The following is a 24675-nucleotide window of genomic DNA, read 5'->3' on the forward strand; positions in this document are numbered from 1 at the left end:
TTGCTTTTTTTGTTGTTGTTCCTGATGTGACTTTTTAGGAGTGGAGAGAGATCTTTTTAGGCTTGAAATGTATTTAAGTCACTCTTAGTAAATCCTTAGTAAAGTTTGAAATAAATTAAAGTTTCAGTTTTTCAGTCATACAACTTCAAATGTTTTTTTCTTTTTTTTGCTTTTGGAAAATTTTCTACAGCTTTATTGCTAATTTATTGTGTCATAAAATCTGCTTGGGCTCAAACATTGAAATCTGTTTCCTCAATTAATGTGGCATGGGACCATTTTTTCTTAAGATTTGATGGAAATTTTTGATTAAATTAATAGACTAAAAAAAAGTTTTGATTATTTTGAAGCATTAGGGATTATTACAAGTTACCTTAAATTTTGAAGAAATTAGGAACAATATGAATACAAATGTTAAGCTTCAATGAGGCACGTCTAAGGAAAGAAAATTCTCAGATTTTTCAATCTGAAATTTGTTTCAAACCTTTAACTTTCTCAGAAAAAAAAAAAAAAGAAAAGGAAACTGCAGTTGTAACATAATGATAATGGAAATGAATAGAATTTCCTTATTTTTGGTCAGAACCACAAATACAAAAAAAAAAGGTAGGCCATAATTTCCTTTCTTTTCACTCTTCATTTTGTCCTCCTCCTCCTCATAGCTTCTTTTTCTGTTGTGTTTTACCAGGGTCTCATGATAGCAGGTTGCAGCCTTTTATGAGTTTTTTTGCAGGAGGCTCTTGAAGTCTGATAATACTCAGTTCTGATCTCTGCCACCTAAAAGGGGCATTGGCATAGAAGTGTACTGGAGTTTTCAATTGGGCCATTTCCATTGGCCCAATTTCCATTAGTTGTCATGTAGGATTAACTTCAAAAAAAAAAAAAAAAGTTAGTGTTTTTCCTTTTGAATTGTTTGAGTTGATAGTTTGTATGTACTACCTAGTTGTGTGTGCTTTGAAGCTCTATTTCACTAGAGAACTTGCTGTCCTTAGAAGCATACTTCCGGAAGCATTTAGGCTCTTTGTTATCAAAGGGCTAGCATTGATTTTTACACAGCAGGTCTCCATGTGCTTCATATGATCCACACTTTAATTCTAGTGGATCTGTTTTATGATCTTTTTTAAATGGTAGGCCAGCTCCAGTTTCTGTGAAATTAACTTATAGAATCAAAGGTTTGGGTTGGAAGGGACCTTAAAGAGCATCAAATTCCAATTTCCCTGCCACAGGCAGGGACACCTCCCACCAGACCAGGTTGCCCAAAGCCCCATCCAACCTGGCCTTAAACGCTTCCAGGGATGGGGCATCCACAACTTCTCTGGGCAACCTTTTCCAGTGCCTCACCGCTCTCTGAATAAAGAATTTATTTCTAATACCTAATCCAAATCTACTCTTTTTAAGTCTAAAGCCATTGCTCCTTGTCCTATCGCTATACTCCCTGTCAAAGAGTACCTCCCCAGCTGTCCTGCAGGTCCCCTTTAGGTGCTGGAAGGCCACTGTGAGGTCTTCCTGGAGCCTTCTCTTCTCCAGGCTGAACAACCCCAACTCCCTCAGTCTTTCTGCATAGGAGACATGCTCCAGCCCTCTGAGCATCCTTGTGGCCTTCCTCTGGACTCATTCTAATACATCTATGTCCTTCTTGTGGTGGGGGCCCCAGAGTGCAGTGTTCCAGGTGGGATCTCACGAGAACGGAGCAGAGGGGAACAATCACTTCCCTCGCCTTGATGGCCACACTGCTTTTGATGTAGGTCAGGACATGGTTGGCTTACTGGGCTGCAAGCGCACATCGCCGGCTCATGTTCAGCTTCTCATCAGTGAACACCCTCAGGTCCTTCTCCTCAGGCCACTCTCAATACATTCTCTTCCTAGCCTGTGTTTGTGCTTGGGATTACCCTGATCCAGAAGCAGGACCTTGCACTTGGCCTTGTTGAACCTCATAAGGTTTGCACAGGCCCACCTCTCAGGCCTGCCCAGATCCCTCTGGATGTCATCCCTTCCCTCCAAGTGTGTCAACCACACCAGACAGCTTGGTGTCATCAGCAAATTTTCTGAGGGTGCACTTGATCCTACAGTCCATGTCATCAACAAAGATGTTAAACAGCTCTGGTCCCCTTACTAACTGCTGAGGAACACCACTTGTTATTGATCTCCACTTGAGCCATTTGACGTTGAGCCCTTTGACGTTGAGCCATTGACTGCAACTCTTTGAGTGCAACCATCCTGCCAATTCCTTACTCACCAAGTTGTCCACTGATTGTCATAGAATTACAGTACGGCTTGGGTTGGAAGGGACCTTAGGGATCATCTAGTCCCAAGCCTCCTGGTAATGTGCAGGGTTGCCACTAGATCAGGTTGTCCAGGGCCTTGTCCAACCTGGTCTTGAACATCTCCAGGGATGGGGCATCCACAAGCTCTCTGTTCCAAATACTGATAAATTCCAAATACTTGTGGAAACTGTTCATCTGAAAGGTACCATCTTTAGAGTGTAGAAGCTTGTAGACGTTTTTGGCCACTTTTCTTTCCTGAGAGGGATATAGGCATTGAAATCACATGTAATTTCAGAGTAAGAGCATTTCTATATATTACTTGAACGTTTTGCCCATCTGCAGCAGCAGCATAGAGTTTTATGTAGTCCCTACCTATAAAATAGTTCATTTTCCCAATAATAATGTCATGAATCTCTCTCAAACAAAACAAAACAAAAAATCCTGAAAATAGCAAATTTTGAGTCAAAGCCAGAAAATGCTTGATTTACATTCGACTTTTAATAACAATAAATATTATTAATAAAAGCTTAGCTTCTATAGCTAATGCAAGTCCTTATGGATCCACAAAAAGAAGACAGGATTTCTAGCTTTCTGTCTGGAATAATTTTTATATGATAGAACAATTTGCAAATTCAAACTGCTGCTATTAAAAAATGATGTTTTGAGGGGATCATAAGGTGATGTCCCTTTGTGCTGAAATATGATTTCTCATCCTGTTTTCTTCTACAAAATGTAATGTTTGTGGTAATGGTTAGCCTCAGAAATATGCTATAGTGGTGTTAGCATACCTAGATGGGTGGCTTATAAAAGGAATGTGTACTTTAATTTGGAAGATGCTAGCAGGCTTTGCTACTGTTGCAAGAGTAATACTAGTTCAGGAAATAAAATAGGCTTATCTCACTGTGAAGGATCAGTCCATTCAGCAGAAAAATTAAATTTCTTGGAGTAGGAGTGGGAGGAGGGAAGAACACCTTCCAGAATAGAGTGCATATAAATAAATATTTGCACACACATATCCAATAATCTAGTTCCTATTGCTGTTTTGTGTGCAGCTGCATTGGGGCTATTTATTACAGCATCTGTTTCCGAGAGAATTTTTTAATTTGTCTCCCAGTTTGAGATTTACTTTTTTTAAGAATATCTAGTACAGAACACTCCTGACAAATGAAAAACCTAGTTCTTTGAATCAAACTGTAAGTGAAGGATTTTTATCCATGGGTCTTGTAGCTCCAATGTAAAATAGGTAGTTCCCTGTCCTGCATTGAGATTTTAAGCTCTCTTTTGTATTGTTAATAAACTTACCTGCAGAGTCATTGGAATGAAAGACCTGAACTCTACAGGTGTATAAGAAATAAGATACTTGACATGATGATAACTACAATTTGGAGAAAAAAAATAAAAAAAGCATTATGTGAAAATTATAAAGCAAATACAATTTAAAAAAAAAAACCTCCTCTGTTCTTCAGGCTGCCTTTGAGCAGTTCTCCAGGTCTGTGGAAAAATGCATAAGTAGGAAACTCCTGTGTTGATTATCTTCAGTGTTATCAGTGAACATGGTATCATGATGTTATGTTGTGGTTGAAAAGCCACAAGTTGCCATGGTTATATACAATGTGACACAAAGTTCAGTAATATGACTTGATTTTTGTTCTTGACAGATGACTTGATAACTTCAGCCTTTTTCTGTGTTGCAGCAAATTTCAGATGAGGGTATTGTAAAAATCTGTAGAGGATGCCATAGACTTCAGTCACTGTGTGTTTCTGGCTGTAGCAACCTTACAGATGCTTCTCTCACAGCACTTGGTCTAAACTGCCCAAGGCTGAAGTGAGTATGTCATGAGCACATCATATGTATGTCATGTTATTTCTAGCCTAATCTAAGAAATTCACTTCTGAAGATAATGGCAGATATCTGCAGGTTTGATTTAGTTTTGTGTTGTTCTGATTACCTTTACAATCAAAACATTAAGTTAGAGGTACCAGCTGAATCTAAACTAGAGGGCTGGTTCTCAGTGTAGCTATCATATGAATGTAGTCCACTGTATATAAGAAAAAAAAAAAGACAAATAAACCATCTTGAACCTAGCGGTTCAATTCTGTGCTTTTAGCTGAATGTTGTGTACTTATCATGAGCCAGATGAAAGAAGATCTAAAGCCTATTTTTTAAGGTAAAAGTATCTGTAGTTGTCTTGTGATATTTTTAATGTGGTTTTATATGATTTGTCTTGAAAAAAATAACATTATAAAGTATAAAAAGTTATACTTAAGTATTGTATTTACAGATTTTGTTATAAATGCATTTTTAATATGCTCTGTAGTAATATGTATCCTGGTATTCTTAAACAATGACATGGAGTGCACTAATGCCACTGTAAGCACTGAGGACTTGTGTTTCTGGGATAAATTTTGTGTATCGGGCTCAAAAACTGGTTGGAATTCTTGTCATCTGAGGCTGGTTCTTCTCCAACCTTTTTGTTAGTATCTGTTAGGGCAAGTGCTAATATACTTTTAAAACAGCAAATTACAATGTGGAGTTAAGGTATTGGCTTTGTCTCCATCTTGCACATTCCATGGGCTGGATCTGTCAGTGGGATAGCACTGAAGTTAGTTTTAATTGGAGCCTCCCCCAGAGCAGGGAATCATGCTGCTTGAGGGATGTTTGCATTTGGCTCAGCAGCACAAAAGGGGTGGGAGAAGGAAAGCAGCCATGGCTTTATTATGTCATTAACATATGTGAATTATCTGTCAATTAAAAATAATATAAAAGTTCACATTACAGAATCACAGAATCACAGAATTTCTAGGTTGGAAGAGACCTCAAGATTATCGAGTCCAACCTCTGACCTAACGCTAACAGTCCCCACTAAACCATATCCCTAAGCTCTACATCTAAACGTCTTTTAAAGACTTCCAGGGATGGTGACTCCACCACCTCCCTGGGCAGCCTGTTCCAGTGTCTAACAACCCTTTCGGTAAAGAAGTTCTTCTAACATCCAATCTAAAACTCCCGTGGTGCAACTTAAACCCATTCTCCCTCGTCCTGTCACCAGGCACATGGGAGAACAGACCAACCCCCACCTCACTACAGCCTCCTTTGAGGTACCTGTAGAGAGCAATAAGGTCGCCCCTGAGCCTCCTTTTCTCCAGGCTGAACAAGCCCAGCTCCCTCAGCCGTTCCTCGCAGGAGTTGTTCTCCAGGCCCCTCACCAGCTTCGTCGCCCTTCTCTGGACCCGCTCAAGCACCTTGATGTCCTTCTTGTAGCGAGGGGCCTAAAACTGAACACAGTACTCGAGATGCGGTCTCACCAGAGCTGAGTACAGGGGAACGATCACCTCCCTAGCCCTGCTGGTCACACTGTTTCTGATACAAGCCAGGATGCTGTTGGCCTTTTTGGCCACCTGAGCACACTGCTGCCTCATATTCAGCCGACTATCAACCATCACTCCCAGGTCCTTCTCTGCCTGGCAGATTGATACGTTGATACAGTTTGTATTTTCATGTATATTATGGTGGTATTCTCTGAAGTGGGGAAAGTTTCAGCATTAATAATGAAGTTCAGTTGTGCAGCAGGTCTAGTTGAAGAGGCAAGTAATACGAATTGTAAGGTCTAATTTTAATATAAACAGAGTCAAAACAAAAGATCTTTGGATGACACTAAATTGCTATTTCTGACAGGAACATGCAGGAATTGCCACTTTTTATTCACGAATCACAAATTAATGGAGCAAAACAAAGTTTATAAAAATTAGGGGAAACTACATTCAGATGCCAGTGTGCAGTATGCTGAAGATCAGAGTATCTGTCTGAATTAAAAAGAGCTTTTGTCGCTTTAGGAAACCTTTCCTTAAGACAACTACAAAGTGATGGTCTCCTTCGCATAACCATTCATACTCACAAGAGCTTATGTATTCCTATGTTGGGGGCTTAGGAAACTTTTGTCACACTTAACTGTATTCCTTAGGAAGTTGTGCTGTTATTAATGGTCTTCTTATGTGATCGCTCCAATTATCTCAATGCACAGCTTACATGGGAAATTAAAGGAAGTCTAAAGTGTTATTAATTGCACAGTTCTTTCTAGGGGGAGTACAAGCTTAGCAAGAATCATTTTTCTTTAGAAGCATATTTAATATCTTATAAATAGGAAATAGTCATTCATGCAGGCAAGCCTGCATTTGTTATGAAACCTGTTAGTCCCTGTCTGGGCAACGAGCGGGAAGGCTTCTGCTGTTTTCCTCCTGTAAAGAGGTAAAGTATAAGGAAAGGAAATTGACCCTTTGCAGTGATGACTGCCAAGGAGCCTGTGGTGGAAAGATGGGTGGTAGATCTAGGCCTTTGGGATCGTGTGTTGAAAATACTTGATTTAAAACAAAGCAAAACAAAACAAAAAAACAACTTGGAAATCGAACAGTAATGTAATTCCAGACTTGTTCATGCCTTCTGAGTATTTTAGTGTTGAGTATGAAAGAAAACTTGCAAGAACCTAACTCTCATGCATCTGTTGGACATGCTGGCTGTGCTAGGAAACTTTTGAATGCTTTCAGTGTTGTGCCACTCTCACTTGACTTTGGGGTTTTCGATGTCCTACTATGTTTTTTTTTTTTTTTTTTTTTTTTTTTTTTCTGGGATAGTGCTGTGCTCTGCAGCTGTTACCACTCTTCTTGAAAAGAAATACTAAACTTGACCAACTCCCTTCAGCTGTTTTTTTACCCCATGTCAAGATATGGCAGTCTCCTGATAGCTTTTGTAAAATCTACTGTAAGTGCTAGATACCTTTTTTCTATTTGTTTTTTAAACTTTTTTAGTGTTAAAATACTGGTAGTTTTTTTGGTGAGGCTTATTGAGAAAAGCACCTGTGAACACTGCTGCTTCCAGAATATCTTTGTCTAGATATGGCTGTGAAAATTAGGATCATGTTGCTGTTAGCACCACCAATGTTGTTGCACACCTGCTGCTAAATCACAAACAATAAGGAGAGGCGCTGTGCAGGGGGATGCTCCAGGTGTGCCCAAAAGACATCTGTAGATGATGAGTGCTGCTGTGAGGTCTGTCTCAGAGAACACTCATTTATAGGAATAGGGAATCCACTCTGGGGTATAATTTGCCTGTTCAGCTCCTATGCTAAATACTTTGACACAAATCAGTGGATAAGAAATAGAGGCCAGCAGTATCTGGGGAAAAAAAAAATAAAAAATAAAAAAATCCCTGGAGCCCTCTAAAATTAAATACAGTCACTAAAATGAAGCAAATATTAAAAATCACTCATTTCTGTGCAGACCAGCGCCATTCTACTAGTTTTTCATACTGGGACCTGATGCAGTGTGCCGGTATGTAGCTCATTCTCCCCGTTCTGCTCTTCCAACTGACTGCTCACCCAGTTTCAGGAAGGGTAGAGCTGCTAGTCTTCTGGTCTCTTATCCCCTGCTTCATTGTTCTTCAGAATTTTTCAACTGGTTGTGCTGTAAGTAGCATCCCCACTGATATGCCCACTGTAGGTATCATTATTTTCCCCCTTTAAAGTCAGAAGTGTAGGGAATCTAATGGTTTTCAGAGTAGATGGGGTTAAAAGCAAGTGAATGATGAAAGGAGTAAGAGGGGTAACAAATGTGACCTGAATTATGCTAATTATGGCTCTTCTTGGTCTCCCAGGAGAAAATAAAGCACCTCCATTCGCATCAGTACAACAGGCCCCTGGGGAATCATATGCTAAATTTATCGACCGGTTGTGGGCAGCAATTCCTGATCATCCTGATCTAACAGCGGAGCCTAAAAGCAGTGTGTTTAAAATGGTTGCAAATTGATAAATTCACTTACTGTCTTGCTGCCCTGGGATCCACAAGAGTTACAGTTACTTCGGTATCAGAGGATTGGGAACACATCACAGAATTGGACTCAAACATGTTTTGTGTTCGGTAATTTACAGCAAAGATTAAATCCTTTCAAAAAACCCAATCCAACAGGGTGGACAAATGTGGCTTTAGAAGGGACATACAGGTACAGAAGTACAAATAACACCTGTGGTTACAATGACACTGCTAGGCAGGTTTTGGGGGCTTATGGCACGGAGACAAGGGGTAACAACTATAGCATTTGGAATAATCGTACAGCTATGGCCCTACCTCCTGATGTTTTTCTGGTTTGCCGGGATAAGGCCTGGCAAGGTATCCCTGCAAATGCTATCGGAGGTCCATGTTACTTAGGTAAACTTACTATATTTGTTCCTAGCTTGTCACAATTGCGTAAGATCACTAGACATAAATGGACAGTGCTCACACCAGATTGCAATGATAATGTTGAGTTGCTTGGTGTTGCGGCTAGAGCGGCATTAGCAATTTTCATGCCAGGAGCAGCAGCTGCGGCTGCACGCCATAATTTAGAAAAATTGGCATGCTGGGCCAAGAAGCAAGCCAATGCCACGACAAAAATACTTGAGGAGATGTTACCAGATCAAAATAGTCTGCTACATGTGCTTTTACAGGCTCGAGCTGCTATTGACTTCTTGCTCTTGGCTCAAGGGCATGGGTGTGAGGACTTTGAGGGAATGTGCTGTTTGAACCTTTCTGATTATAGTGAGTCAGTTCACAAATCCATTACTTTCCTGAAAGAGCACATGGGAAAGATTCAATACAATATTAATCCTTTTGATCAATGGCTTACTGATTTGTTTGGGACGATGCCTAGATGGTTACTGGGATTAATCAAAGAGGGATTAAGGATTCTGTTTATTGTGGTGTTAATCATCATTGCGTGTTGTATTGTAATGTGGTTAAAAGGTTACTTGCAAAACTGTTAACATTGGGCTTGGTTTGCTCAAAAAGGGGGGATTGTTGAGAAATCTTTGAAACAGCAAGGAGGCCATGCCTTGCTGCATCTGAGCAAACCAAGCTACCAGGACGATTACAAGGAGTTGCCATTACGATGTTCCCTTATTGCCCGATTGAGGAATTAGAAATATTATTGCCAGCAGCTGGCTTCAAGGACAAGATCTACATGACTGCTAATCACAAGGGGGTTGTTTTCTTGCAGTTGTTTGTCTGAGTGCTTTTGACCGATAATCTTGTGTGAGACACTATCCGCCCCTGCCAAATTTGCTATAAAAGTCAGGCTATTCGGGTAATAAAGGAAGAGCATGATCTGACCATATTGGTGTGTCATGTTTTCTGCCGTTCTTCCTGCAACAGTAGTTACTGGTTTTGCTTTGGCCTTTGATAGTTTAAGCTCTTTGCTTTCTGTTGACTAGTTTCACAATGCTTTGTGCACAGGCTCTGAGGACAAATTTCTAGTACGCAGTTTCTTAGTTCTGTGGCTTCCCAACTTCCTGTGTTTAAATGACGTGTTTTAGATGCAGCTTTTGTCTGTGTTTTTCTTGACTCAGGGTGTATTCTTGCATATAGTTGCTAAGGTAACACTTGAGAAAACATAAGCATTTTGCTGTCTTACTGAAACAAGACGTGAAAATACCTACAATTATGCATACTTCTTTTCACTAAATATTGAGAAAATTTGAGTATTAAATTTCATCTGCACTGTAATTATTAGACTCTTCTTATAAACTGGATCCAAATCTGCCTAGTGCTTCTTAATTGCAAATCACTGTGAAAAATAGGCATGTGTGTTTGCTATTAAGATATAAGATACAGATAAGTATTTATTTATTTTAAATTGTATAAGGCAGATGTATGTCTCAAATACATTTGCTTTCCTCTGTATTAATGTTTTCTTTAATATTGAAAACTTTTTCAGGATTTTGGAAGCTGCAAGATGTTCACATCTTACAGACGCTGGTTTTACCCTTTTAGCACGGGTAAGAGCCATTTCAGAAAGTTAGAGCCTACTTTGTTTTCATTGCTGCTGAGCAGCTGTGAATTGATGTAGTCCTGCTGGGAATGAATATGAGAAGAAGAAAAATAAAGGACAAAGAATCCAGTGGAGGAGGGGACAAAAATTTATTTTATTTCGTTATTGTACTTAGAGCTGTGATTTGATCTGTTTTGCTATACTTCTCTACTTGTTTTCACTTTTTTTCTCTTTTTTTTTTTGGTATATTTAAGTTGGATTTGTTATGCTTAGCATAACAATTCTAAAATCGCATTACTCATTCTATCCAAATTTCTCATATAAACACGACACATACCTTGTCATGTTTAGACCTGAAATCATCATAGAATAGGTTATTCAGACCATACTTTCAAGCTACAAAAAAAACCAACAACTATTAGCTACGTATTGTAAACTATAAGGACTTGTGCCGGGATTCATGCTGTACATAAGTAAACATACTGATTATATCAAGTGCTTAAAGTTATACTTGTATGCTTGCTGGTTTGAGAAATCTGGACACAAAAATAATAATACTCTGTAGACAGGATTAATTTATACTAATGATATTTAGCATGAATGAGAGTCTTTCCAACCACAGTGGTTAAACAAGGTGGTTTTCTAATCATTCACCAGTACAGCCCTGGTCTTCCAGTAGTCACCTGAAGCCTGCTTCTAGGAGCTGCTATTAAACCGTTTCTTCCTGTGCCTGCTAACAATAAGGGCTGGGGGTAGGTCTGAGCAGTGGGACAGTGGTCTGCTATGAGGTCACAAGGTTACATAATTTTCTTGAAATTAGTCATGATCAGCTATTGAAAGTACTTCTAAAAGTTTGCTAGAGATCTCTAAGAACATTGGAATACTGGGAAAATTGCTTGTATTATTACTGGGAACAAAAGAAAAAGTGAAGTGCAGCTTTCTCCCAGCCTTAAAGTAGACCTTATTTTAATATTTTTGTCATTCAGTATCAAAACAAATTGTTTTAAGGCTTCATTCTAAAAGCATGGTGATAAATAGAGGTTTTACAGGCTTAAGTGTCTTTCATATTAGTTTGATGCAGGTTGATGTACACAGAAGTTGGATTCATCTGTATGCAGATTAGTTAACTTTAATAGAGATGCAATAAATACTATAGGATTGAATTGAAGTTGACCTCAAGAGGAGGGAAGAAAGCAAGGATAGTTCAATTCTGTTCACATACTATTGCAAACCTCACAGGGCAAATAGGAGAAACATCCCTTAGTAAGAGAACAGACCAAAAGCATAGCAGTTCGGAAGGTGGTGGGGGGTGTATTGCTTATGTTTTTTGTATTTTTTTTTATTATTATTAATAATTGTCCTTTGGTTGTCTAATACTTATAGGGATTTAGCTCTCAATTTCTTCTTGAAGTTTGTGCTTTCCCATGTCACTAGCCCTGTGCATGATCTCACAGCTATATGTTCTATTTCATCTTCTATTTATCCTTTTTTTATTTTTTTTCAATTTTAGAATTGTCATGAGCTGGAGAAAATGGACTTGGAAGAATGTGTTTTGGTGAGATTTAATAGGAAAAGGAAATATCAAACATTCAGTGTAAGGATGTAATGCCAGTAAGAACATCAGCACTTTGAGATAAATATCCTGTGGTGTTTTTTTTTTTTTTTTTTGTTTTGTTTTGTTTTTGTTTTTGTTTTTGTTTTTTTTCTGAGTGCTGTGGTATTGAGAGTAAAAATATAACTATTGGGAAATTCTATACAAGGAAATAGAATCATTAAGGTTGGAAAAGACCTTCAAGATCATCTGGTCTAGCCATCACCATGCACCAATGTCACCCACTAAACCATGTTCCTAAGCACAAGGTTCAACCTTTCCTTGAACACCTCCAGGGATGGTGATGCCACCACTTCCCTGGACAACCAGTTCCAATGCCTGAATACTCTTTCTGAGAACCAGTGTCTCCTAATTGCCAACCTAAGCCTCCCCTGGCGCAACTTGAGGCCATGAGGTGATCACCAACAGGTGATTGTGTGTTTTTCAGAAAAGTGCATGACAGAGATAAAACAGCTTTCATCTGTTACAGAAAGGGATATCTTACTTGAGTGTTGCCCTCACGACTGTCAGTAACTTATGTTTTTGTTTTCCCTAGATAACTGACAGCACATTGATACAACTTTCAATACACTGTCCTAAACTACAAGCATTGGTAAGTTTAATTTCTGTACATGAAATTTAACACACAACCCCAAACTGTATGTATACTGGACTGCGATGACATATGACATAGCTGTGTGTCTGTGACATAAAAAACAGGCTATCCACTCTGTATATATATGTTTCCTGAAGTAGAATTATACTATTCAAAAAATAGGCAGGTTTCACAAGTGTTCTAAAAGAAGCAGATTACTACTGAAATAATTAAATAAATTATGTGATAAAAATCATTACCTTTGGTTAAATAAATTGTGATAAAATAAATTAAAAATGTAATTATTTGTTATAAAAAAAATATATATAATAATTTATGTATCATATAGTCCATAATATTTATAATTATGTGATAAAAATCATTTCCTCTGGCTATTACAGTGAGTAATAACCAGAAAGCTTATATTTTATGGTTAACATCCTTCATATGTGATTCCTTAATTCAAACAAAATATAGGCAATTTAATGTACTCAGATCATTTAGAGATACTCTTGTGTGTTTACTAAAGTTTTTTTTTAGGGAGTATGAAACTTCAAGTTACAGACTGAAGCAAGTCAAATACTGAATAAACAAAAACTAAAAAAAATAAAATCATCAAGTAAAGATAAATCCAAATCCCATTCTGTAATCAGTTTTGCATATAAGCAGTTCTAACCAAGGTCTAAGTTTACCTAGTAAATTGTGGAACTTTTTTTTGACGTTTCAGAAGTAACTGGAGAGGATTGAGATGCCTTCAGTGGGGTACTCTACTTACCATATTTCAAAGAACTGTTTTTAGGGAGTGGTTGGTTAGATTTTTCAGAACATTAAAATGTCAGGTGGCTTAAAATTGTCTATTCTTTAAAGGTACACTAATATTGCTAGACCATCCATAGAGTAGGAGCTCCTGCATTTAGGGCCAGTTGTCCCGTAAGTGTAGATTTGTGATATGCTACTGTGAATGTGCTTGTGAGAACAGGTATCTTTATAATCTGCTCTTAGATGGGATTAGAGGAAGGTTTGCTGCTTCATTAATTGAATTGTCTTATGATTGGCTTTTCCAGCTCAGTGTTACTAAGGTAGCAACATGAGGAGAGATGACTTTTACAAGGGAGCCTTATTCATTATTTCATAGAATCTTAGAATATCCCAAGTTGGAAGGGACCCATAAGGATCATCAAGTCCAACAATTTGTTGTTGTTGCTTTTTTATTTTTGTTTGCTCATTGTCCCACCTCATTTATGTCCCATAATTCTTAATGCTAATCCAAACAAGGGTTGACAAGAGATATGGAGTCATTTATATGGGACACTGTCTGTTCTTTTGCAATGAGTATTTCTTTTTGTATTGTAGTCCCAATTGTCATCAGTACATGCAAGAGATCTTTTGTACCACTTCTGCCAGTGCTTCACCAGAGAAGTCATAAAAACTAATAATTTTCATTTATTAACCTGCTTCTGTTTGCTGGCACCACTGAATACCTTTGTTTGTGTGTTAGTCCACAGACAGCGAAGTATGGCAGTGGTAAAATAACACGGTTTTCTAGGGGACCTGTAAAAATTAAAATTTTTGTTGAGGTGTATATCCTATGTATAGTAATACTTGAAGACTGTGAATGAACAGTGATGGGTGAGAATTATAGGGACATTAAAAAAACAGGGTCACAGATGTTAACCTACATGAATTAATCTTGATACTTTAGATTTGAAATTGTTGATAGTTCTGTAAACTGTTATGTGGCTGTGGTTTAATATACGTTTAGGTATATTTGCAGCTTAAACAAGTATTTTGAAGTTGAATAAATCAATTTTGAATGCGTTCCTTGGTGTTCAGAGACTTGGTAGACAGTGGAAATAAGCAAAAGCAGTGTTAAACCAATTATAACCAACTGTTACACCTAGTGTCAAAGTACACAAATGCTTTACTACTTACTGGGCTTAAGTAATTTCTGGTGCATGTGTTTAACATTTGTGCATTCAGATTTTTAGAGAAACTGTGAAACACTCTTTTGATATTCCTAGTGATGAGGACAGTTGAATTCTTCAGTTTATCATACTGTTTCTTACTGTCATGGTATATCACACCATATTTGATATACACACAGCCTTTAATATGTATTAATAAAAATTAATTTGATCCTATCACTTTATTCTAAATATTTCAAGCAAAAATCTTCGTAAGGTCAAACTTACAGTTTTTAACAAGTTTATGAGGTCAGAAAAATTACATGTTTTGCATATTTGTTTTACAAAGTTTTGTGAACTCAGCTGCACATCCTGTATTGTCCTTTCAGTACCAAATACAGTGTCTCGGGAAAGCTGAAATTTTATAAGCTGCTTACTTCCTGGGATGGAAAACTCTTAATTAGCTAGCAAGCTGCTGCTATAGCCAACAGCTTCACATAACCTTCTGTCCTTCCTCGAAACAGCAGGTCTGTTATAAATGATCTTTAACCCTGAAATTGCTGATTGTTTCCAGGCTGTAAGCCAATTCAAATGCTCAAAACATCCTAAAAGAAAGTAGGTATAGGAAAGAAAACTTAAATATTTAAAGAGTTAATAGACTCACAGAATGTAATCATATAAGATAAAATGCTGTTGATAGGGTCAAGTTTTTAATTTCTTTGGCCTTTTGGAGACAGTATGCACTAGTTGTGGTGTTGCTCATCGTTGCTGTCTGCTTACACTTGATAAGTGAATAAAATTGAACCAGCTGGAGATGCAGGAAAGAAGATAGTTGTGGACTTGTCTCGCATTCTCTTCTGTGGTTACTCACTCATCCTTCATGCTGGTGAGCAAAGGAGAAAAGAGAAAGTTGAGAGGTGAGTTGTTCTGAAGGGCAGGGTGAGTTGTTCTGTGTCACTGATAACAGGCAAGAACTGCTCATTACTCTATCTGAGGTAAAATAAGGGTAAGCCAGAGCTGGCAGTCCTCAGACTTCCCTGTCAGATAAAAGATGATAGATGCAACGTATGGAGAGAAGAAGGGAAGGATTACATATTTGATTCAGGTGATTGGCAAGAGGGACTGCTTAGTGCTGTTGTTTGCTTGTGCTGAGTTAAAAAGTACTTTTGGATTGCTGCAAGCATTTCTTCATCAGTTGCTGTCTGAAAAATACTTGCAGCAAGGAAGTGCCGCTTCAAAACCAGTCACTATTAGGCTTAGATACAAGATACAAAGCAGAGGGCAGGGCAGAGAGCATAGAGCTAGCTGTGAGGACCCAGTGAGAAGAGTGTGTAGATTTTGTACGTCCCCAGTGCAGAAGTCTTGAGAGTGTTTATTTCATTGACAATGGAGTTTTTAAGCCTCCTCTGAGGAACGCTGTTTCTTATCATCATTATCAGAGCTTCATGAGCTTCTCCAAAAGTCATGAATTACCTAAAGGAAGCAGGAAACTGCTTTATGTGGTGCTACTGCCTGAGGTGATGCAAGTTTTTCCATGCTCTTGAAATGCAAGGGAGTAAAGAAGTACGCTGAAGAGGAGTGGAATTTTTTGGTTTACTATGCTGGCTGTTGCAGAGGAGACCTGCTCCTGCAGCTCTGCAAGGTATTTGTTACTCCTTTTATGTGCAGCCTGAGGTGCTAAACACTCATGGTTTTCCTGAAACCTTTATTTGGCAAATCAGTCTGGACTTCTTTATCTGTGTGGACCTGCACTTGCTTGGTCCCAGTGGTGTGTATGAAAACTGACCATATAGTGGTAGCTGTGGAAGTTACTGCTGTCAGTAGATCCCTATCTATTCCTGTATGTTCTTGATCAACTTTTGAAGTTGGCTTCTGTTTCTGGCATGCTGAATAGCCGTTTAGGCCTTGCTGTGACTGAGGTGCACAACACTAAACTCTCACAATCATCAAGAGCAGAGGGGGTTGAGGAGTTTGCCAGTGATGCATCTTTTGGTACTGTCAGCTCAAGTACTCTTTTTGAAGCAAAATTAAAAATTAAATACAGCTCCTCTTTTGTTAACTTCAACTGATTCTTTTGTTACTGCTTTGGAAATAAGCTTTATATTCTTTGTAGACCTTTAACCAATAGGAAGAGGTTGAGGAAGACTGCTGGTATTTAGAGGATTGAGTAGTTTTGAACTGAGTGATGTTAACTGTTTGCCTCTCTGTTTTAGAGCTTATCTCACTGTGAATTGATCACTGATGATGGGATTCTTCATCTGAGCAACAGTACGTGTGGTCAGGAGAGGCTCCAAGTGCTGGAGCTTGATAACTGTCTTCTCATCACTGATGTAACTCTGGAACACCTGGAGAACTGCCACAACTTGGAGAGAATCGAGCTGTATGACTGTCAGCAAGTCACGCGGGCTGGAATCAAAAGAATCCGAGTACGTGTTGTGCTGACTTGCTTGATGTCTCAGGCAAAGGAGCCTTCTGCTTTCTCTATGTATGTTAAATACGTTTCTATGGTTTTAGGATTTAGTGACTTTTTTTAATTCTCCCAGAATACACACTCTTACTATACAGAGCCAATAGTAAAACATCTGCATGGCAATTTCACTGAATGTGTTGTAGGGCGGTTAGGTCTTGGAATCTGGTCACAAGCTCTTTTCTTCAATGTCCAGCCCTGTTAAGTCAGGGACTGCATAACAGAGTGGGGGGAGGAGGTGGGACAGCATTTAGCCTTACTGTTAGTCACCTGCAGCTTAGTATCACACAGAGTTTTGTCCAAATACTCTTGCAAATGGAAAGCTTGTCCCTGATAGTGACTGGTGAGGGCAGATGCCCTGTTCTATTTCCTGTTGCTTTCCAGGATGAGAGAAACAGAGAATATGGGAGACAAGGTACAGACTAGTCTTTGTTCAATAGCTTGAAGTCCATCTCTCCTCTGTGGCAAGATACATGCTTCTTTTGGTAGAGAGCTCTTTGGCTGATGAGTGCTGTGCTGGGAAAAAAGGGGGAACCCTGACCACGTAAGTGTGGCCAGGCATCAGTGTGCCTGAGCCAGATGGAGCACAGGAATTACGTGTCAGAAGGCAGCTTGGGGGGTTTCAGATGTACAGATACTTTTTAGCTAACTCAACCTTAACGAGAACACACATTGGCAGTACTTGAGGTGTACTGCTTCTTTGCTAGTTATGCGTATTTCTCTGCCATTAATATCCAGGCTTTTCATCCACAGGCTCATCTACCTCATGTGAAAGTTCATGCTTACTTTGCTCCAGTAACTCCCCCTCCTTCAGTAGGAGGGAGCGGACAGCGCCTCTGCAGATGCTGTATTATTCTTTGACAGTAAGTGCAACCACACATTTTTTTTTTTTGGTGAAGAAAAGAATTGGACTGAAAGTCAGTGGAAGGAGTCAGTTTCTTGACAGTTATAATGATGGTGTTTGGTCATCCAGTTTTGTGACAAGAAAAAACACCTTTTTCCAGGTAAAAATCTTAACATACTGTTCAGATGCGGATTAAGTTGGTTGGTGATGCTTTGGTTTGTATTAGCAACTCCTTCCTTCCGTTGGCATGAGAACTGAAGTATCTTGTAAAATGGGAGCGTTTCAGCATAGTGGCTATTTGGTGAATATTCACTAAACTTGGAATTTACTTTGCATTTCTAAGCACTATTCGGTGTGAAGTTGTAAGGTGAAGTTGGGGGCTCAAGTCAGTCACACAAAGAAACTGAACCTGCTGTTCTGTAATATATGTGGCAGATTAAATATCAGGTTTAAGGACAAATCAGCTTTAGCAAACGACCAAAAATGCAAGGTAATCATGAGCTGTTACAGCAAAACAGCTTATACTTTTTCATGATTCAGCTTCATATTTAATTACATAATAGAACGTAATAGGTAATATCCAATGGTAAGCTAGTACCTCATAGTAACTATATAAATAATTTTCAAAGTTTTGAACTTGGTTCAGTTAAACTACGTGTTTGTTGACAGCTTGCCCATCACTGAAGCACGTTTTATGCCCAATGCCATCAGCCTTAAAAGAGGTTAGAAATCCACTGTGGTAGAGCTTGTGCACTCTACTGTAATTGGCTGCCACAATCATACATGGTGCTTACTGTAATTCTGTTACTGTGTGTCCTCGATTATCTCCTTGGTTTTGTAAGAGAAGGATGCAGCAGCTCCAGGAAGAGGGGTGTGCTACTCGTGTTTTTCTACGGATGATGGAACCTAGGCAAAGTTGCAGGAACTTTGATGGAGTGAGGACTTTGATTCAAGCTGTTTGTCCTATGCATTTTAGGGATGCAGCAAGCAGATAGGCATGTAGATCCATAGGCAGTTGAACCAGACCTACCCTGTGGTTTTCAAGTGTAGAAAGCCAAACTCTTCACATTTGGGTTGTTGAAGAAGCTGTCAACCTCTAAGTAATAATAATGAAAAAATCTAAGTATTAACTCTTAAGGCCATGCTTTCATCCTTAGTTTTCCAGTGCTAGAGGGTTAGATAAATCAACTCTTTTATATTAAGCAACCTAATTATCTGAGATAAACTACTCAACAGTTCAGAAAGCTTTTCTGTGTAAGATTGATTGTGTGTGTGTATGTTTTAAGAGTTCAGGGCCTGTGTGTTTACTGAAACCTAACAGAAATATTGGCTTCATTAAAAAGCAGTTGGAGAAGCTCCTATTGGGTAGTACTGCAGCCTCCCCAGCAATTTAGAATGAGGTTCTGAAAGTGAATGCGAACATTAAGAGACTGTGATGGGTAACAACAGCTGCGTTGTGTTCATGCTTCACACGTTCACAGGTGATGGGGATGGTAAATGAAGATATCAACTTTATGGATAAATAACAGATTGTAGTGCAGTACATGGATTTCTTTACTACTACAAAATAAGTCAATAAAGGCTTGTTTTGCACAGTGGTAGCGGAGTGTTGTTACAATCAGATTTCCATTAAGATAAAGCTATAATAGAGTTTAAAGCAGATTTTATTCTCAACTGTACCAGGAAAGTCAGTGGCAAGTACCAGTATGTCAAAATATGTTGCCTTTTGTTGGCTCATTTTTTCTAAGAACATAATGAACATTGTAAGTAAGTCTATTGCATAAAAGATGTACAAAAACAAATGGAACCTACTCTGATATAGGACACAAATAAACAATAAGCTGATGTCAAATTCTGATTTCTTTGAATTATTTAAGTAAGTTTTCTATTGGAAGCAGCAGTTGGGCATGTGTTGGGTGCAGGATAAACTACAGAGCTGGTTTGCTTCAATTATTTACTTTTACCAACCGTTAACTGCTAGGATAAACTTCACAGTCTAACTCTTAACAACAGAAGTATTTCCAAGATGTTAAAAGAAATGAAAAGAACGTTTACAAAATTATTGAAAAACATTTATTATACTTAAATTGAAATGTGTACATCTTATTAAAAAACAAAAGCAATTTGCTGGTGCCATAATTTAATTCCAATTTCAAGTGAGCTGGACAAACTACTGTACAACTTTCAATATTCTTTAAAATTAGATATTTGGATACTTTCCAATCAATCTTTCATAAAACATTTGGATTTGAATATGGTATGAGCTGAAAAGACACAATTGTCAGTTCAAGAAAATACTAGGACCAAACAATACCCAAGTATGAACAACTTATAGGCAGAAATGTTTAAGTACAGAAAATGTTACTTTCAGTGCAGAAAAACATAAAAATAAGAAAGAAACTCTAGCTTTGATGAATTTAAATTTTCAAAATGCTACAGGTTTAAGAAGCTTTTCTTCTAAGCATTTGAGCCAGTTATGAAAGAGGGAATGAAAAATCTAAGCTGCTTTTTTACATGCTGTAGTAGCTGTTCACAATGAACACTGCAGCATAAAAAGCAAACTATTCCCAAGCTTGCAAGCCAGAGATCAAGGTGGAAACTTTCAGAGGCACAAAATGACAGATATGAAACTGTCACTTAATACCTTTTGAAGTATTCCCCTTTTGAGTACCTAGAACAGTTGAAACAATGTTAACATAGGAAATGCTGTGCCATATCTTTACTAGAAATATCCAAAATATTGAAAAAACACATTGCCTTGTTCAAAGTAAAGTAAATATTTGGTCATATGGTAGAGGCACTGTAACAGTTTTACAGTATGCATCTGAGGGCAAAGAGTCAACAGAAAAGGTAAGATACTTGTTCATAATAGTGACTTCAGCAAGGTTTTACCTGCTGGTAAGGAGACTTAAAGGGTGCATTATTTAGTGTTTCTTAAGCAATTTACTTGATGCAGAAAGCGATGATAGCCCCTTGGTGCCAGTGGGTCAAGTTCCCTCAAGAGCGTAATACCATAAGTCCTACAAATCCACCTCTCACTGCTAGTATTTTTAAACCCACAATGTTACAAGTAAAGAGTTAAACTGCAGCAGTGCTCTGCAGAGAATCTAGGAAACTAAAAATAAAGGATGCATAGGCAATTCTTTTCCATTAAATTTGTTAAAGCAAAACACAATTACTTGGTACCCCATAGGATTTATATTAACCTGTCCAATAAGGTACTACTGATAATGCAGTTAGCTGCATGCATATATTGCATCTGTCTAGGACTTCTTAAAAGCCCTATTCTGGCATTTACACTTCTTACATACACTCTTATAAACAATTTACATGGAAGCTGTTTTGACAGCTTTGTTCTCAAAGACCCAACAACCTGATCACTATCAGCTTAACTACTCATTTCCACACAGATTAATATGTGCTCTGCTAACATCAAAAAATAAAAATAAAATCAGCATAAGGTACAAGCAAGTAATAGACAAACTGGCACAGAAAGGTAAATGCCCTCAGATAAGTTTACATTCATCTCCAACTGGATACAGGTAATAGAAAAGCAATAGTGCTTCACTTCTAGAAACTGTATCTACTGGCCATAATTTGCCTTATTTCAGTAAAGGGCAAGCACCTTTGCTTACATTGTCTTCCATGCCTGTACATAAGCTGTCATGGCATTATACCTCTCATGAGGACACTTAGCTATGGCAGTGATAAGGAATTTCACTTATCAAACAGCTCATTTGAAAGGTAGGTCATCTTGTGTTTTCAATATGAAACATCTTATACAGTGAAGTTAGATCCGAAGTTTTTGGATGATCATAATCTTTAGGCAGGACTTCATTCTGCATTGGAATATGTCTAGCAATCATGTGACATCATTTCAAAATTATATGGAAGCCTTCACCATTTTCAGCTAAAAAAAGAGAGAAGTGTCAGTCAGTAAATAGACCATAAATGTACTAGCCAGTGCAAAAAAATATCAAGGAACAAACTTGGTTTTTACTGTATGGAAGTAGCTTGTTACTGCTATGAATTATTAAGCTTGAAACTCATAAAACACTGGTAACTTGCTATTCAAACTAAATGCTTAATAATGATTTTGTTTGCATTTGTTTCTGAACTCTTCCTGTTGCACATTAAAACCACATAATTTGACGGGGACAGCTAAAATCAGACACGGAAGGAAGAACTTCTGCAAGACCAATAAATCAGTGTTAGTGTAATTTTTCAATCATCTATTTTCTGATGCTCAGCCCTAAACGATAAAGCCAAAATGGGACCTGTGTTGGAATCCTGTGGACTTTGTTTAGAAGCTAGCAGTACCACTGAAAGGCTTATTAACAACTGAGAAAAACAAGTCTCTAACAATCATTAGTGACAGGAATAGATTTTATTCTACAAAACAATGGGTTTCAAACTAGAATGCTTGTAAAGTGAAGAAGACATCAGCTCATCTACAGTAAACTTTTTTTTTTCCTTACGCTGAAGCAAAGATGTTACGATTAACAATTCGTAACTGGCTCTTAAAAATTGGGTCAGTTTCTGTAGGTAAAATCACAGTCAACCTTGTCCATTGATTATGTCAATTTTGTGGTTAAGTTTTACCAGAAATAAATTGGATTCTAAGGAAGCATGGCATTCATCTTAATGAACACTCTTTTCTATTCTGTCTTTCATTCTTTCTTCTTCCTCTTTCTCTCCTTACTTTCTTCCTCTTCCCCTCTTCTCATGGCTTTTTTTCTCTTCTTCCACTCTTCTTTCTTTCTTCCCTTTCTCCCTTTTCCACTTTTTCTTTCTCTTTTCTGCTACCTTCCTCTCTTTTGTTCTTTCTCTTCCTCCCTTCCTCTTTCTTGCTTGGTCTTTTTCTTTTTTCTTCCTTTCTTTCCATTTTCTCCCTCCCTCTCCTTCTTTTTCTTTCTTCTTTTTCTTCTGTAATTTTTCTAAATTCCTTTCTCTGTACTTTTCTTTCCTCTCCTCTCCTCTCCTCCTGTCTCCTTCTCATTCTCTTTTGCTGTGTCTCTTTTCCTTTGTTTCCTTTTTCTTCTTTTCCTTCCTTCTTTTTCCTTCCCCCTTTCTCTTTTCTCTCCCTTCCTTTCTTTCGCTTTTCTTTTTCTCTCAGTTTATCCTTTTATTTCTTTTCACTTTCTTTTTATGCTTCTTTTCCTTTTTCTTACTCATTTCTTTCCATCTTTCTCCTTCCTTTTTTCTTCCTCTTCTGCTTTTTCCCTCTCCCTCTTTTTCTTTTCTTTTCTCCTTTCTTCCTTCCTTTCTCTCTTGCTTGCTCTCTTCCTTTTTTCCTTTTTATTTCTTGCTTTTCCTCTTTCAATCTTTTACCCTCTCTTTTCTTCCTGTTTTTTTCTCCTTTCTTCTTTAACTTCATCTGTCCTTTTCTTCTTTCTCCCTCCTTCCCTTTCTCTTCTCCTTTTCATGTTCCTTCTTTCCCTTTCTTTCTCTCCCCATCTTTTTCTATTTTCCTTTTCTTCTTTCCTTCCTTTTTCAATCTCCCTCTAATGCTTTTCCTTTTTCTTCCTTACCTTTCTTCATCCTTTCTTTCCATCTTTTTCCTTTTTCTTCCTTTCTCCTTTTTTCCTTCCTTCCTCTTCCTTTCTTTTCCCTTCTCTTACTCTTTCTTTTTTCTTTCTCTTTTGATCTTTCTCCCTCTTTCCTTACTTCTTTCTATATCTCTTCCTCTTTCTTTTGCTCTCCTTTCTTCTTTTGCTTTCTCTTTCTCACTTTTTCCTTCCCTTCCTTTCTCTCTTTTTTTTTTTTTTTTTTTTTAATTTTGAAACCTTTCTCAACACTTATGAACAGCAAGCACTAGTCAGTAACAGCTAACTGAATTTTAAGAGACTTATTACTGAGCACTGCACTGGTCTGTACTAAAAGCTTGGTAGAACTGCAGCGCTACATAGGGACTGAAAGGTCTGGCTAAGAGAGGAGTAACTCATGTACACTTTCTGCCACTACTGCATGTAGTTTTGGCAAGTCTGCCTTTACTGGAACTGCCATTTCTCTTTGCTCATTGAAGTTACTAGAACAGTACTCTGCTTTAAGCAAAACTCCTTAGTGGAATAAACATTTTTGTTTTTAGCTGTCATTAAAAGACACTGTACCTTTTATTGTGGTGAATAAGAAACAACTCTCATCTTGAAAGTTTTGAACCATCTGAAAAAAATCACATTTTTATTATGCAGAAGATAATTACATCAGATACTAAACAAAGCCTTTTATAAGCAAGTGCATACTTTTAGTTTTATTCAGCTGTGACAAGCATATACCAAATTAAATTTAAACATATTTCTGTCGTAAATACTGCTTGTTAATCATGTGACAACCAGTTAGGAACCTATTACTGTTGGCTGTTTTTGAAGTCTAAATATATGTAGCAGATGCTCGAGTAAGCCATAGTCAACAGTACTTAATGTGCCTTTGGGCATATACAAAATAAATACACACTAAGTAATTACTGCATCATCTCAGAACTAGGGACTCAGAAGTCCTTCTCTTCTCGTAGTTTGAGATTATTCAGGTAGAGGAATTGACATTTAAAGGTAGTTAAAGGCTCCTTACAGGGTACAAGAGAAAAAAAAAAAAATACTATGTTGCATTACCAAACAGAAAACATAGTAATAAAGAAGCAAGCATAAGAAAAGTCTTCATTCTCATGAATTCATAAATAAAGCATTTTTTAAGAAAATAAAATTTCTCTTACCTGATCACTAACAAGAATGTGGATGCCAGTGGGACCCTGTCTGTAAACCTGGTTGATCTGATGCAAAGGAATATTAAATGCCAAAGCAAGCTTGCGTGTGACTTCTGAGGCTGCCATTTCTTCTAAGTAGATTGCATGATAAACTACAAGAGAAAAAAGCATATAGACAGACAGTGTGCTAATTAGGAACACGTTATTACATGAAAAAAAAATGGAAATTGTGTATATCCCTGGCTCTCAAAAATCTTAAAACCTAAATGCCTTATGTCCACTCTCCCTGTGTACTTGCCTAACAAGCAGGTAGTTGCAGTCCCTTAATTGTATGATTTACACAAATTTACAATTAAACATTAAGGTCCCATGTATGTTGAAACAACCGCTAGTTCCCGGAAACTAACATGGTACCCCTGTGCTAATAACCATAAACTTGTACACTGCTTGGCTGTTTTACTTGTCAAAGCTGTACCAGTTTTAGCTCAGTTGCACAGAAAATGACATGGAAACATAATTAA

At 37.9% G+C, this 24675-nt stretch overlaps 2 protein-coding genes across 11 annotated transcripts in view; one reads left to right on the forward strand and one right to left on the reverse strand.

Moving 5' to 3' along the window:
• Positions 1-24675, forward strand: part of FBXL2 (F-box and leucine rich repeat protein 2) — a 74786-nt gene that overhangs the window by 33680 nt on the left and 16431 nt on the right. For 3 of the 6 annotated variants that reach the window (XM_068670644.1, XM_068670648.1, XM_068670647.1), the window contains 6 exons: positions 3953-4083; positions 10000-10060; positions 11564-11608; positions 12201-12257; positions 16357-16569; positions 17364-19306. In XM_068670644.1, the coding sequence (XP_068526745.1) occupies positions 3953-4083; positions 10000-10060; positions 11564-11608; positions 12201-12257; positions 16357-16569; positions 17364-17471 (615 nt within the window). In that variant the 3' untranslated portion in view covers positions 17472-19306. Of the gene's footprint in view, positions 1-3952; positions 4084-9999; positions 10061-11563; positions 11609-12200; positions 12258-15582; positions 15786-16356; positions 16570-17363; positions 19307-24675 lie in introns of those variants that run through there. The other 3 variants (XM_068670646.1, XM_068670645.1, XR_011092573.1) reach the window with 2 other exon arrangements.
• UBP1 (upstream binding protein 1) overlaps positions 19514-24675 on the reverse strand; it is a 53040-nt gene continuing 47878 nt past the window's right edge. For all 5 annotated transcript variants that reach the window (XM_068670639.1, XM_068670637.1, XM_068670636.1 and 2 more), the window contains 3 exons: positions 24164-24306; positions 23565-23616; positions 19514-21364 (listed from right to left, as the gene is read on the reverse strand). In XM_068670639.1, coding sequence (XP_068526740.1) covers positions 21327-21364; positions 23565-23616; positions 24164-24306 — 233 coding nt within the window. In that variant the 3' untranslated portion in view covers positions 19514-21326. The remainder of the gene's footprint in view (positions 21365-23564; positions 23617-24163; positions 24307-24675) is intronic.

Source organism: Anas acuta, chromosome 2 (assembly GCF_963932015.1).
Source record: "Anas acuta chromosome 2, bAnaAcu1.1, whole genome shotgun sequence".
Taxonomy (NCBI): domain Eukaryota; kingdom Metazoa; phylum Chordata; class Aves; order Anseriformes; family Anatidae; genus Anas; species Anas acuta.